Source organism: Gopherus evgoodei, chromosome 12, assembly GCF_007399415.2.
Source record: "Gopherus evgoodei ecotype Sinaloan lineage chromosome 12, rGopEvg1_v1.p, whole genome shotgun sequence".
In the NCBI taxonomy this organism is placed as follows: domain Eukaryota; kingdom Metazoa; phylum Chordata; order Testudines; family Testudinidae; genus Gopherus; species Gopherus evgoodei.
In genome coordinates, this window is record NC_044333.1 from 44199462 (window position 1) to 44211295 (window position 11834).

Here is an 11834-nt window from a genome sequence, read left to right on the forward strand (position 1 = left end):
CCCTTGTGTCTGATATGGATGTGGGCTGGCAGGGGCATAGTCTCGTGCACAGGATGCTGGGGGGATATTGAAATGTCCCCTCTGCAGTCTGACATAGTACTGGCTAGGATAGCTTTACAGCTTTATCAATGTATCACTTCAAGTGAAGGGAAAGGAGAGTGGGGAGCTTGGATGGAACAGCAGAAGTTAAATCATTACGGATCCCTTTACATCGTTCAAGAAATTAACAAAGGGTCTTTGTCTGGGCTGTGCTAATGTGAATTGTAAAAGTAAGCATACCATTCCAGACTCCCATGCCACTGCTGAACGCAGACAGAAAGAGAGAGGCCAGAAAATGCTCCTTATACAAAATTCTGATTCGCTTTTCTATAGTATCCCACTGCTGTCTTTTGTCAGGGTACACTAGCCTACGGCTGTTCTAAGGTGATTGTATGAATGATTACCTCTCCCTTTTGGCTTTCCATGACTGTTCCTTTCTCATCATTTCACTCCTTTCACTTCTCTAGCAAACTCATTATTTAAAAATTTAAAACTATAATTAGAAAACCAATTCTAAATTATCTCAGAAACCTACAGAACTGTTAATTGTAGTTGTATTTTATTTTTATGGCCTCTGTCTAAATATTTATAAAATTACCGCCATTTTGTGGTTTGAACATGGAATAACTTTGTAAACGCCCTAAAAAATTCATGCCAGATAGTGTTTATAACTAACCAGATTTTTCCAGTAAGTGAAGTTAGTTACTGTCACCTCCACAAGGCGTAGAATGGAAGCAGGGGACCATTTTCTCCAACATATTAACCTCATCTGCAAAACTCTTTAAGGTTTTACAAACAAATGAAAGCACGTTTGTTTAAAAGTTCCTTTCTTGTGGCATCCTCTTCTTCTCCCTGAGAGCAATTCTAGATGTACAAGACTCTGGGAGGTGGCTAGTGTCATAAACAGATAGTTAAGGGTTAATGTCTCTTCCACCTGAAGCACCTGACCAGAGGACCAATCAGGAAACCGGATTTTTTCAACTCTGGGTGGAGGGAAGTTTGTGTCTGAGTCTTTGTTTTCTGTCTGCCTGCTTTCTCTGAGCTTTGGAGAAGTAGTTTCTACTTTCTAGTCTTCTGTTTCTAAGTGTAAGGACAAAGAGATCAGATAGTAAGTTATATGGTTTCTTTTCTTTGGTATTTGCATGAATATAAGTGCTGGAGTGCTTTGATTTGTATTCTTTTTGAATAAGGCTGTTTATTCAATATTCTTTTAAGCAATCGACTCTGTATTTTGTCACCTTAATACAGAGAGACCATTTGTATGTATTTTTTCTTTCTTTTTATATAAAGCTTTCTTTTAAGACCTGTTGGAGTTTTTCTTTACTTCAGGGAAATTGAGTCTGTACTCACCAGGGAATTGGTGGGAGGAGGAAATCAGGGGAGATCTATGTCTGTGTTGGATTTGCTAGCCTGATTTTGCATTCCCTCTGGGGGAATAGGAAAGTGCTTTTGGTTTCCAGGACTGGGAACGGAGAGGGGGAGTCACTCTGGTTGGATTCACAGAGCTTGTGTCTGTGTATCTCTCCAGGAGCACCTGGAGGGGGGAAGGGAAAAAGGATTATTTCCCTTTGTTGTGAGACTCAAGGGATTTGGGTCTTGGGGTCCCCAGGGAAGGTTTTTCAGGGGGACCAGAGTGCCCCAAAACACTCTAATTTTTTGGGTGGTGGCAGCAAGTACCAGGTCCAAGCTGGTAACTAAGCTTGGAGGTTTTCATGCTAACCCCCATATTTTGGACGCTAAGGTCCAAATCTGGGACTAAGGTTATGACAGCTAGTCATTTGTAAGCTTGTCCTAGGCAAAGCGTTTATAACTGAGGGAAGGAGCAAATTATCAACCATTGCTGTAGGCCTAATGACACAGGTGTCCACAGCAAAAACACGGTTTTATTTATCCTACAGCTGATGATTTGAATTCAGTTTCCTCTTCCTATTAGGTCCCGGATCTGTAAGGTGGAACTTTTCCATGTATTCCAAAGGCTGATGGCTAGTATTTCACAGGAGAATGTGCCAGAATCTCTCAGGTGAGGAATTACTCTTTCTGATTGGTTATAAGGAGAATCTCAACAGATCCCAAGAATGGCTTTGATGAAACCAGAGGCTGCCAATATAATGAAATTTTATTTCTGCTGGGATCAGCATTAAAATTTGACTTTTTAAGGCTACAACATTTGGGTATTGGCAAATGCGGTATGTGCTTTCTTACATCTGCTATCCAGTTGGAGTTAGCAGTAATGTACTTTTTGTGTTCAAGTGAGATCATGGTATGAAAAAGTTTTGGGGGGACTTACTAGTTCAGGTGAGCAAGGATGAGAAACAGTCGGGTTAAAATCCAGCCAGTGTTGGCACAGTCAGAAACCAGTAGTGATAATTAGCCACTGTTTGGAATCTGTGAAATGATTAGGTGGGTCTCAGTGCATTTCCTAGTGCACAGGTGTCCACATCACAAAAACCACTGTTGTAGCTGTTACTAATTGCCAGTAAAAGCACTAGTGTCAGCAGAGAGAAGTCAAGGGTTAAAAGCTTCTCCGTTCAGGTCACAGCGAAGGCCTATAGGGAGTGGGGGCCGGTGTGAACCGCTCACGTATCTGCTTTGTGTATCTAGACTTTTGCTAAAAGCAGAAGCTCTTACTTAGTGGGAATTTCATTATGTTACTAAAGAAAGCAATGCGTACGTTTTTAGGCCAGAAGAACCATTCTGATCATCTAGTCTGCCCTTAAGCCATAGAACTCTGTCCACCACTGCTGCATCAAACCTATAACTTCTGGTTGAACTATAGATCATATATGTTAGAAAGAGACCTCTCATCTTGATTTCATGATTCCAAGTGATGATGAATCTACCACATCCATTATTAATCTGTTCCAAAGGTTAAATATCCCAACTGTTTGGAAAAAAGTCTTATTTCCAGTTAGAATTTTTCAACTTCCCCCTATTGGATTCATTTATGCTTTTGTCAGAAGGCTTAAAAATCCCTGAGAAATCTTCTCCCCATGTAGATATTGCAGACTGTGATCTAGTTGCCCCATAACCTTATATTTGAGGAGCTGAACAGATTGAACTCTTTAAATCTCTTCCTGGGATTTTTTTTAGACCTTAAATCATTTTTGTTCCTCCTCTGAGCCCTCTCTAGTTTTTCAACGTCTTTTTGAAGTGTGGACATGAAAAGTGGAAACATTATTTGAGTAGAGAGAGGCAGTACCACCTCCCGACTTCTGCTGGATATGTACATATTTTAAACATCCAAGGATTTGCCCTTTTAGCCACAGCATTGCGTGGGGAGTTCTACTTCAGTTGTTTGTCCAACGGGACTTCATAACTGGGATGGTAGGAGCTGGGTTTGTGTGGTGCATTGAGGGCATGCTGCTGTGTGATTGGAAGGCTGGCTATGTGGTGCTTACATAACACTCTTTCATCTCAAACCTTTTCAGGATTCCTGTGGTTTTGTAATTTCCTGTGGCATTTTTGCCCTTTGTCATTTTCTGTCTCTGGACTTCTCCTTGTGGCACAGTTCAGCAGACACACAGATACGAGTGTCTCTGATACAGGCTATGCAAGCTTAGTGTGTACAGCAGGGGGACCTAGCTCTCCACTCAGCCTGCCCTGCTGCTTTCCTGCTACTGACCAAAACACTATAGCAGGTAACTTCAAACCACTATTCCCCTTCCACTTCCCCTTCACACCATCCTTCACAACATAGTCTGTTCTTTTGCTCTGGGCTCTGACTCAGAGTGGATTTTTTCTATTGATTTCCAAGCTGTCAGACCGTCCCTCCTTACTCTCATTTGTTTACTGCCTTTCTCACCAATCCCATCTGTCTGCCTCAACAACTCCTTTTCTTCTGCGTTCAAGTGAATCTTGTTATCCCCTACCTTACGCTCCCTAGACTCCACTGTCTTACAGCCATCAGTCCATCTTCTCTTCCTCCTCCTCACTTTGCCTCCTAAGTTCCTGCCTTCATTTCTCTGATTCTCTTCTTGATCCCTTGCAATCTTCCCCCTTTACTCCATTGACACATCTTTTTCCAAAGTCACCAACTGCCTCCTCTGGGCCAAGTCCATGGGTCCCTTGTCCGTTCCCAGGTCTTTCTGCTACTTATGATGATTGATCAGTCCGTCCTCCCTATCTACTTCTTGGTCTTTGGGACTCCATGCCATCCTGGTTCACCTATCTCTTCAACTGTACTCTCCTTTCTCTTCCCCTCTTACCTGGCGGATCTGTATGCACACTGTGTTTAATTGCAACACATCTCCTGTGGAGAGCTTGTTTGTTCCACGGACTCTGATTATTAATTCCTTTAAATTGCAGGGCATGAGGCCTTGGGGATATGGCAGCATAGGTATCTTCCATCATGGCTGGTGGGCTTAGTCCTTTGGCTTGCATGTAAACTTTTGGTTAAACACAAGCACAAATGCAAGAGGAGGGGGAAGCTTAGCTGAAGTTAACAAGCATAGTACCCCTGCACTCTCACACTGTCACTTCTTCTTTCCAGAGTATTCTTCCCCCATTCTGTAGGTATGGCCTGCATTTTTTGTCCCTAGATTCATAACCTTGCATTTTGTTTGAATGGGTCCGTTTTACCAAGCAGACGAGATCATTCTGTATGACTGCTCTGTCTTCATCATTATTTATTGCTTCAGCAGTCTAGCACCTGTACTAGCAATGATTTTATATTTTCTTCCAGAGCATTGATAAAGATATTAGATAAACAGGCCCAGAACCAGATTCCTGAAGGGGATGCACCCCAATTTGAGGGCAATTCCCTATTAACAATTAGGTTTTGAAGGTCTGTCAGCCAGTTTTGAATCCACTTATGTAAATTGCATTTATTTAGTATAGTTCTAATTTTTTAATCAAAATGTCCTTGTGGTACAGTGTCCAACTAGATTTGTGATCTCAAGTATGGATGAAGACTTGAAAGTAAAGTTTGAAACTGAATAATGGATCAAAGGTGTGGCTTTTGTGTTGTGGAGAAGAGTAGGTGTTGAATATATGCACGTGCCAATGTGTCAGATTTTTTCAGAGATTTGCCTGGGGCTGCAGGAGAATAGATCATCTCTTTTCTTGCCTGCTGATCATGTAAGCATTTCTCATATAACACTGATTTACATAAACAACGAGGAGTCCTTGTGGCACCTTTGAGATTAACACATTTGGGCATAAGCTTTGGTGGGCTAAAACCCAGTTCATCAGATGCATGGAGTGAAAAATACAGTAGGCACGTATATATATTACAGCACATGAAAAGATAGGAGTTGCCTTACCAAATGGGGGGTCAGTGCTAACGAGGTCAGTTCAGTCAGAGTGGATGTGGCCTATTCCCAACAGTTGGCAAGAAGGTGTGAGTATCAACAGAGGGAAAATTATCTTGTTTTGATTTACAAAACGCTTTTTCCCAAGTAGCTGAGTGCTTTACAGAATCACAGATTATATCCAAGGATCCCCTTCCTGCCCTCTGAAATGCAGCCGTCACAGTGGTACCACCACCAATAGTATCCTTAGGGAGGAGGATATAATTAGCCAATAGAGGCCTAGTCTGTCTGTTAGGTCCATGGGTCTGAGGTAGGATGGCAGTAGGCCTTTTCACCTCTTTCCATTTTTCAGATTAGTATTTATATGCCTGCCTGTTTGCCAAGTGTGGCAGGAAGAGAAGTCAGTGCAGTGCAGACTGGCCTCTCCCAGGGTTGGGTGTTTGTTCAATAAGGAAAGGTAACCTCCTGTTAATAAGAAAACTGACATCTCTCCATTGTTGTGGTGCATTTCCTATCAGGGAGAAGAAGTTGGAGACCTACTGGGAGTACAAGGAAGCTGCAGCAAACTATCAAGAAGCTTGGAAAGTGCTGCGTAGCCAGGCCCTAGGAGCCTGGGTCAAGAATACCAAGGATTACCTGCAGTTTACATAAAATGGCAGCTGTGTGAGCCCAGCATTGATGGAGCCTTCAGACACAGAGTGGGAGATGTTACTTTAGAATGTGGGCCAAATTCTGGCTGTCACTTGAAGGCAGCCCGTTGTCTCTAAGGCCCAGCTGTTTAAAGGGATTTGAGTCATTGCAGTGACTCACTGACTTAGGCGACTAAATCCCATTCTCCAAGGGAGCGTGGGATTTAGGCTGAGCACAGCAACACCTCAACACCTTTAAAAATCTGAGTCTGAGCTCTGAGGGAGGGGGATAGAAAAGGGAACTTGTTATGGCTGCTTGTTTATGTCATTCTTTATGAAATATAAATTAGACCCCAGTGGGCTTGGGTGGTCACTTCTGAGCTGCATGTACCATGGCATATGTCAAGGCTGAATCCCCATTCTGGCACTTCAAGTGCAGAAGGTGGGGGCCCGCAAGGATTTTAAAAATTAATACTTGCCACTCCAGGCTTGTATTACACTCCCAAGGTTACAGCTTTTCTCTGACCTTGGCTTGGTAAACGCTGCCACCACCCAAATTAAAAAAAAAACCCTTGATCCAGGAAGGAGCACTTGGGAATTCCTGCCTGTGAGGTACTCTCAAGCCCTTTCACTCCCCCTCTGGGGGAAGAGCTGAGGAAAAATAACAAAGGAAGTTAGCTGTTGCCACCAGCTAATTAAACAGCATATGCACAAACCTCTTAGGACACCAAAGATCCAATTCTGTTCTTAAAAAAGGTAAATTTTATTAAAAACAAAAAAGAAAAAAATACATCTGGAACTTAAGCTTATGCTAGATTTTAAAGGAGCACTTCCAAAAATTAAGCACCCAAAATAGCTTTCTTGAGAGTTCAGCTTAAAAGTTACAAGCAAACAAAAGCATTTGCAGTTAGCATAGAGAAGATCCGCAAGCCTTACAAAATTGAAGGAAATAACCCTAACCACATCTTTGTAAACATTTTCTGATCTACTTACATATTTGGGTGGTTTCAAATAAGTATTATAGGTATGATCTGATGATTTCTCATACCTGGCTTAAAGCAGCTGATAGCATTGCAACTGTATGTCTCCTCTCTCTGGAGAACCACCACAGACAACAAAGGGGAGTCTTGTTTCAATTTTTAAAAGTTCTAGCCATCCCATTGGCTCTTTTGGTCAGGTGCCCACTCCTTTCTTTTTACCTGTGGACTTTTTAACTCTTTACAGGTAAAGCAAGTAGAGAACAGCTACTCAGAGGGATTTTATAGCTAGCTGGCTGGTTGGGTGTCCATAAAAGGGAGCGCCTCCCCCCCCCCGCACCCCTTCATTTATCACAGCATGAGAGATGGGGAATTCCTGATCCATCTTCTACAAACTCTGATCTCCTCGACAAGGGAGATGAAAGTAGGAAGAGGTGACACGCCAGCTTTCCCTTCTGCTGCGGAAGAGATAAAGCACCCAAACCTGTTGGTTTGGCACTATCTGTTCTTTCATATGTCCAGGCCAAGACCAATCCCAGAGGACCAAGGTATCCAGTCACCCTACCGATGAGAGAGAATTTGGTGAGTTGGGTAAAAATGGGGCTTTTAATCAGTCATTTTATTTTTTTTATATCCAGATCGTTCCATAAAAGCCTGGGCATTTCACAGTAGGGAAGGTTTTTAAAAAAATCTGAATCAGAGAGCAGAAAGGATGCCGCCTTTCAGTTAAAAACGATTTTCAGTCAGATAAGACACTAAGAAGTCTAAGCCAACAGATACATGACAAATACTAACACTGAGACACCCAAGCCTTTCATTAACCCTTCCTCCTTGGGAAAACAGATCTTGATTTGTATCAGTAAGGGCCTCATGTTACAATCTTACCATTTGGCTTATGCCATGTGTTAATTGAGCCTGGTAGAAGCTGGAGAGGCTTCTGGTAGCAGTATACATACAGTCCCTGACAGGCTTTGTTTTAATATATGGGTCCAAGGAAAATATTACTAGATGACATCAGGATGGCAGAACAGTCTAAGACTGGTGGAAAATGGCTTAGTCAAACTAGAAGTGTGTGGTCCACCCAGATTCTTCCATCTGGGGAGCTGACAGTTCACATGGACATATTTTCTTCCTTAAGCCTTAGGCTGAGATTATATAATCACCCAAGAGGCACTGTTCTCTCAGACGTCTGTCCTGCTGTAGCCTACATTTTACAAAAACACTTGAGCAGAGAAATGGCAGCTGTGTCCTGCTCTAATGCATAGGAGGGAGAAGTGGAGCTAAGCCTATTGCCTTCCTTGACAATCCTTTTGGTTCATACAGTGGCTAAATTATGGTTTCCTGTAGGCAGTGATAAAGCTGGAGGAGGAGACAGCCAGAGTCTAATCTGTCTCCTCCCAAACTTTTCATAACCAGCATCAACATCCCAGCCCCTCTTTAAAGAACTGAGCCAGTGTAGGGGTAAAGAAGCTGATATCTAGAACTTGTGTAAGGAACCAGCAGCTGGAGGTCAAGCCAGATCCCAGTATATTTTGGGGTTGGGGTGAACTGCAGGAATGTGAAGCACCTGGGAAGAGGGTATGGTTGCTTGAGATGGAGAAGCAGCAGGGCTTAGCAGTTAGTGCACTATAATATACAAATATAAAAACGAACCAGTATATTTTCAAACTCATTACCTCCTCCCTTTCCTAAAGTCTTGTGAGATACCCTGTAGCCAGCGTAAACCAGATCTTCTGAATGTGCTTGTTTCCCCCTTTGTTATTCATAAACAAGGTCTCCAGTGAACCTGCAAACCAGACTGGAATGTTTCCATTTCCTCTCCAGCTGTAATGTTAGAACAATTTGTATAAGGCTAGTTATACTGCAGCCAGTCTAGCTTTTAGATCAGCATTTGGGACATGTAGGATTTTTTAACTCTTTCCTAAGCTTTCAGCCTGGCTATTCACAGGGCGATTGGCTCTGGGATGTTTCCTTGTGCCTTTGTACAATGAGCTAGTGTGCCTGCTTCTACTAAGGTGTGGCAGGGGGAGCCAACAGCTTTGAGGCTTCTGCTCAGTATCATTAACCTCACTTTTGGGATGGGGACAATCAGGGCCGGCGCTACCATTTAGGCGACCTAGGCAATGGCCTAGGGCGCCAGAATTTTTGGGGGGCGCTATTTTGCCGGGGAGGCGGCACACAGGCCCGGTGGACCTACCGCAGTCATGCCGGCGGACGGTCCGCTGCTGGAAAGGCTCCAGTGGAGCTGCCGCAGTCATTTCAGCGGACGGTGCGCTGGTCTAAAGGCTCCGGCGGACCTACCGCAGTCACGCCTGCAGCAGGTCCACCGGAGCCTTTAGACCAGTGGACCGCCTGCCAGCATCACTGCGGTAGGTCCACCGGGGCTGTGGGGGACGGCGAAATGGCCGTCCGCCTAGGGCGTCAGAAACCCTGGTGCCGCGCCTGGGGACAATGAGAGAGTCAGACATGCTGCAGCCTAGATGAGTTGTTAGTGAACCCACGCCAGAGGGCAAGAATTAAAACACCAAACAAAACAGCACTTGAAAGACTCTGTGGCTGAGCTTGTGAAGCCTTATACACAATTTAGTGTTTGCAGTGTTGTTGCAGGAATGTTGGTCCCAGGATATTAGAGACAAGGGGGATGAGGGAGTATCTTTTATTAGATCAACTTCTGTTGGTGAAAGAGGAACTTGGAAGCTCGTTTCTTTCACCAACAGAAGTTGGTCTAATAAAAGATATACCCTCATATCCCTTGTCACTCAATTGAATGGCATTTCTCTCTTTCATGAGGAAAAAAAAGGTTGAACATCACATCCAATCAGCTCCAAAATTTTAGGTAATTTGTTGAGGCTGGGGGATAGATCCCTACTGATTTTGGTGACAAAGGGGAGGGGGACAGAGTCTTGTGGCATTTGGTTAACAGAGCTATCAGCTTAACGCTTCTCTAATTAGCTATAGCTCACAGAACCAGTTAAGAGAACCATGACGACATTTCCCCATAACAGCACCCTCAGTACTGTCTATCCTGCCAATACAGTTTAAAATGTTGACATCCTGAAATAGAAAGGAAAGAATGGCGAATAAGTGGGAGGAGGAATGGAATATGTGCACACAGAACCCCTGGCATTTTGGGGAATTGGGGGATGCATACAACCTCAGCAGGGCATAGGGAACCCAGGGAAGGGAGTGTATACAGTGCATGTAACATGGGAAGATGGGACAGCCCCTGTTGGCAGGGGAGAATGGGGGAAGTAGGGAATAGAGGCGCACACAGTTCCTGGCATGGGAGACCCTGGCAAAGGGGCGAACAGGGTGGAGAGAAGAGCCCCAGGCGTGAGGGAGAGGATGGGGCTTGAAGTAAGTCTCTGAAAAAGTTCTTGTTTTACACCTTTTCTGCATTCTCCAGCGCATAAGCTGAGTTGCCACTGCCAATACTGAAGGGTTAAAAGAGGGAAGGGGATGGGGAAAGGAGTCATGGGAGTCAAACATCCTGGCTCAGTCATTTTTTTCCATTTTATAAGTGAGAATGGTTCTACCAAAAGCAGGGATGTGCAGTAAGAAAAAAATCACTCGTTCTGGTGTGCTGCCAACCTACATGTATCCACCTCTTGATACAATATAAAAGGACCTTTATGGAGCCCTGTCTCATTCCTTTGCTGCAGTCTTTCTTGTGCAGTTCTTTCTGCATGACTCCGGGCTGCTGAGTCTAGACTGGCCAGTAATGTATGAGCTAATGTTAGAAGAAATAAAGTCATCACTTGTTTTTCAGATATTCATGAAGGAAATTCCAGAGTCATTTCAGCCTGTCATGTTATTGTGGTTAAAGCTTATTCCTGTCAAGGTCTGGGTAGCTGTGCCTGTGTATTAGTAGGATGTATTTAAAATTTTCAGGGAGGGCTAAGTGATAAACCAGTGAATCATGTTTCTGAATTATATAATCATCTGCTTCAATTTATGTCCTAACTAGGCTGCCTATGGACAAATGGTGCAGTGTTTCAGTTTAAAGGATACAAAACTCCTTTATAATGGTAAAGGATACAAAAAAAAGCAGCTAATTGTATTTTCTTCCTTCCAAGTTTTGATAACAAGGACCAGAAAGTCCCTCCAGGCAGAGCCTTGCTATGCCAAGTTTCTGCCCAAAACAAACATAGATGAGTGTTAACTCATGAACAAAGAGGGTTCACAGTGGAAATGACGACAGGACCTTAACTGCTACAGCACTGAACTAATGAAAGGCTTATTGATTAAGAGCACTTTTTCAGATGCAGGGAGCACATGCTACACCAGGGGTCAGCAACCTTTCACAAGTGCTGTGCCGAGTCTTCATTTATTCACTCTAATTTAAGGATTTGCGTGCTGGTAATACATTTTAATGTTTCTAGAAGGTCTCTCTATAAGTCTATATATTGTATAACTAAACTAGTGTTGTATTGTAAAATAAACAAGGTTTTCAAAATGTTTAAGAAGCTTCATTTAAAATTAAATTAAAATGTTGATCTTACACTGCTGGCCCACTCAGCCCACTGCTGGTCTGGGATTCTGTTCACCTAGGCTGGCAGTGGACTGAGCGGGGCCTGTGGCCAGGACCCTGGCTGGCAAGGGTCCGGCAGCCAGAACCCCAGACCGCCAGCGGGCTGTGTGGGGCTGGCAGCCAGGACCCCAGACCGGCAGCGGGCTGAGTAGCTCAGCCCACTGCCGCTCAGGGGTTCCATCCGCTGGCTCCTGCCAGCCGGGATCTCGGCTGCCAGACCCGCTCAGCCCGCTGCTGGTCTGGGGTCCTGGCCCTGCCCACATACAGTGGGTACCTATCTTCTCCCTGGTTCTGGCCAGTTCTCTTCCTCTCTGCACTGAGCTGAGGGTGGGAGTGCACAGGGCTGGTGGTGAAGGGTCTGGGGCAGGAGCTAGAATGAGACAGGGGGCTCCGGGTTGGGGCAGGAGGT

The 11834-nt window shown here is 44.2% G+C and overlaps 1 protein-coding gene across 4 annotated transcripts in view; it reads left to right on the forward strand.

The window, feature by feature from the left end:
- ADAT1 (adenosine deaminase tRNA specific 1) overlaps positions 1 to 6391 on the forward strand; it is a 38381-nt gene extending 31990 nt beyond the window's left edge. For 3 of the 4 annotated variants that reach the window (XM_030582106.1, XM_030582105.1, XM_030582108.1), the window contains 2 exons: positions 1973 to 2059; positions 5807 to 6391. In XM_030582106.1, coding sequence (XP_030437966.1) covers positions 1973 to 2059; positions 5807 to 5939 — 220 coding nt within the window. In that variant the 3' untranslated portion in view covers positions 5940 to 6391. The remainder of the gene's footprint in view (positions 1 to 1972; positions 2060 to 5806) is intronic. The other variant, XM_030582107.1, reaches the window with a different exon arrangement.
- Positions 6392 to 11834: the final 5443 nt, after the last annotated feature.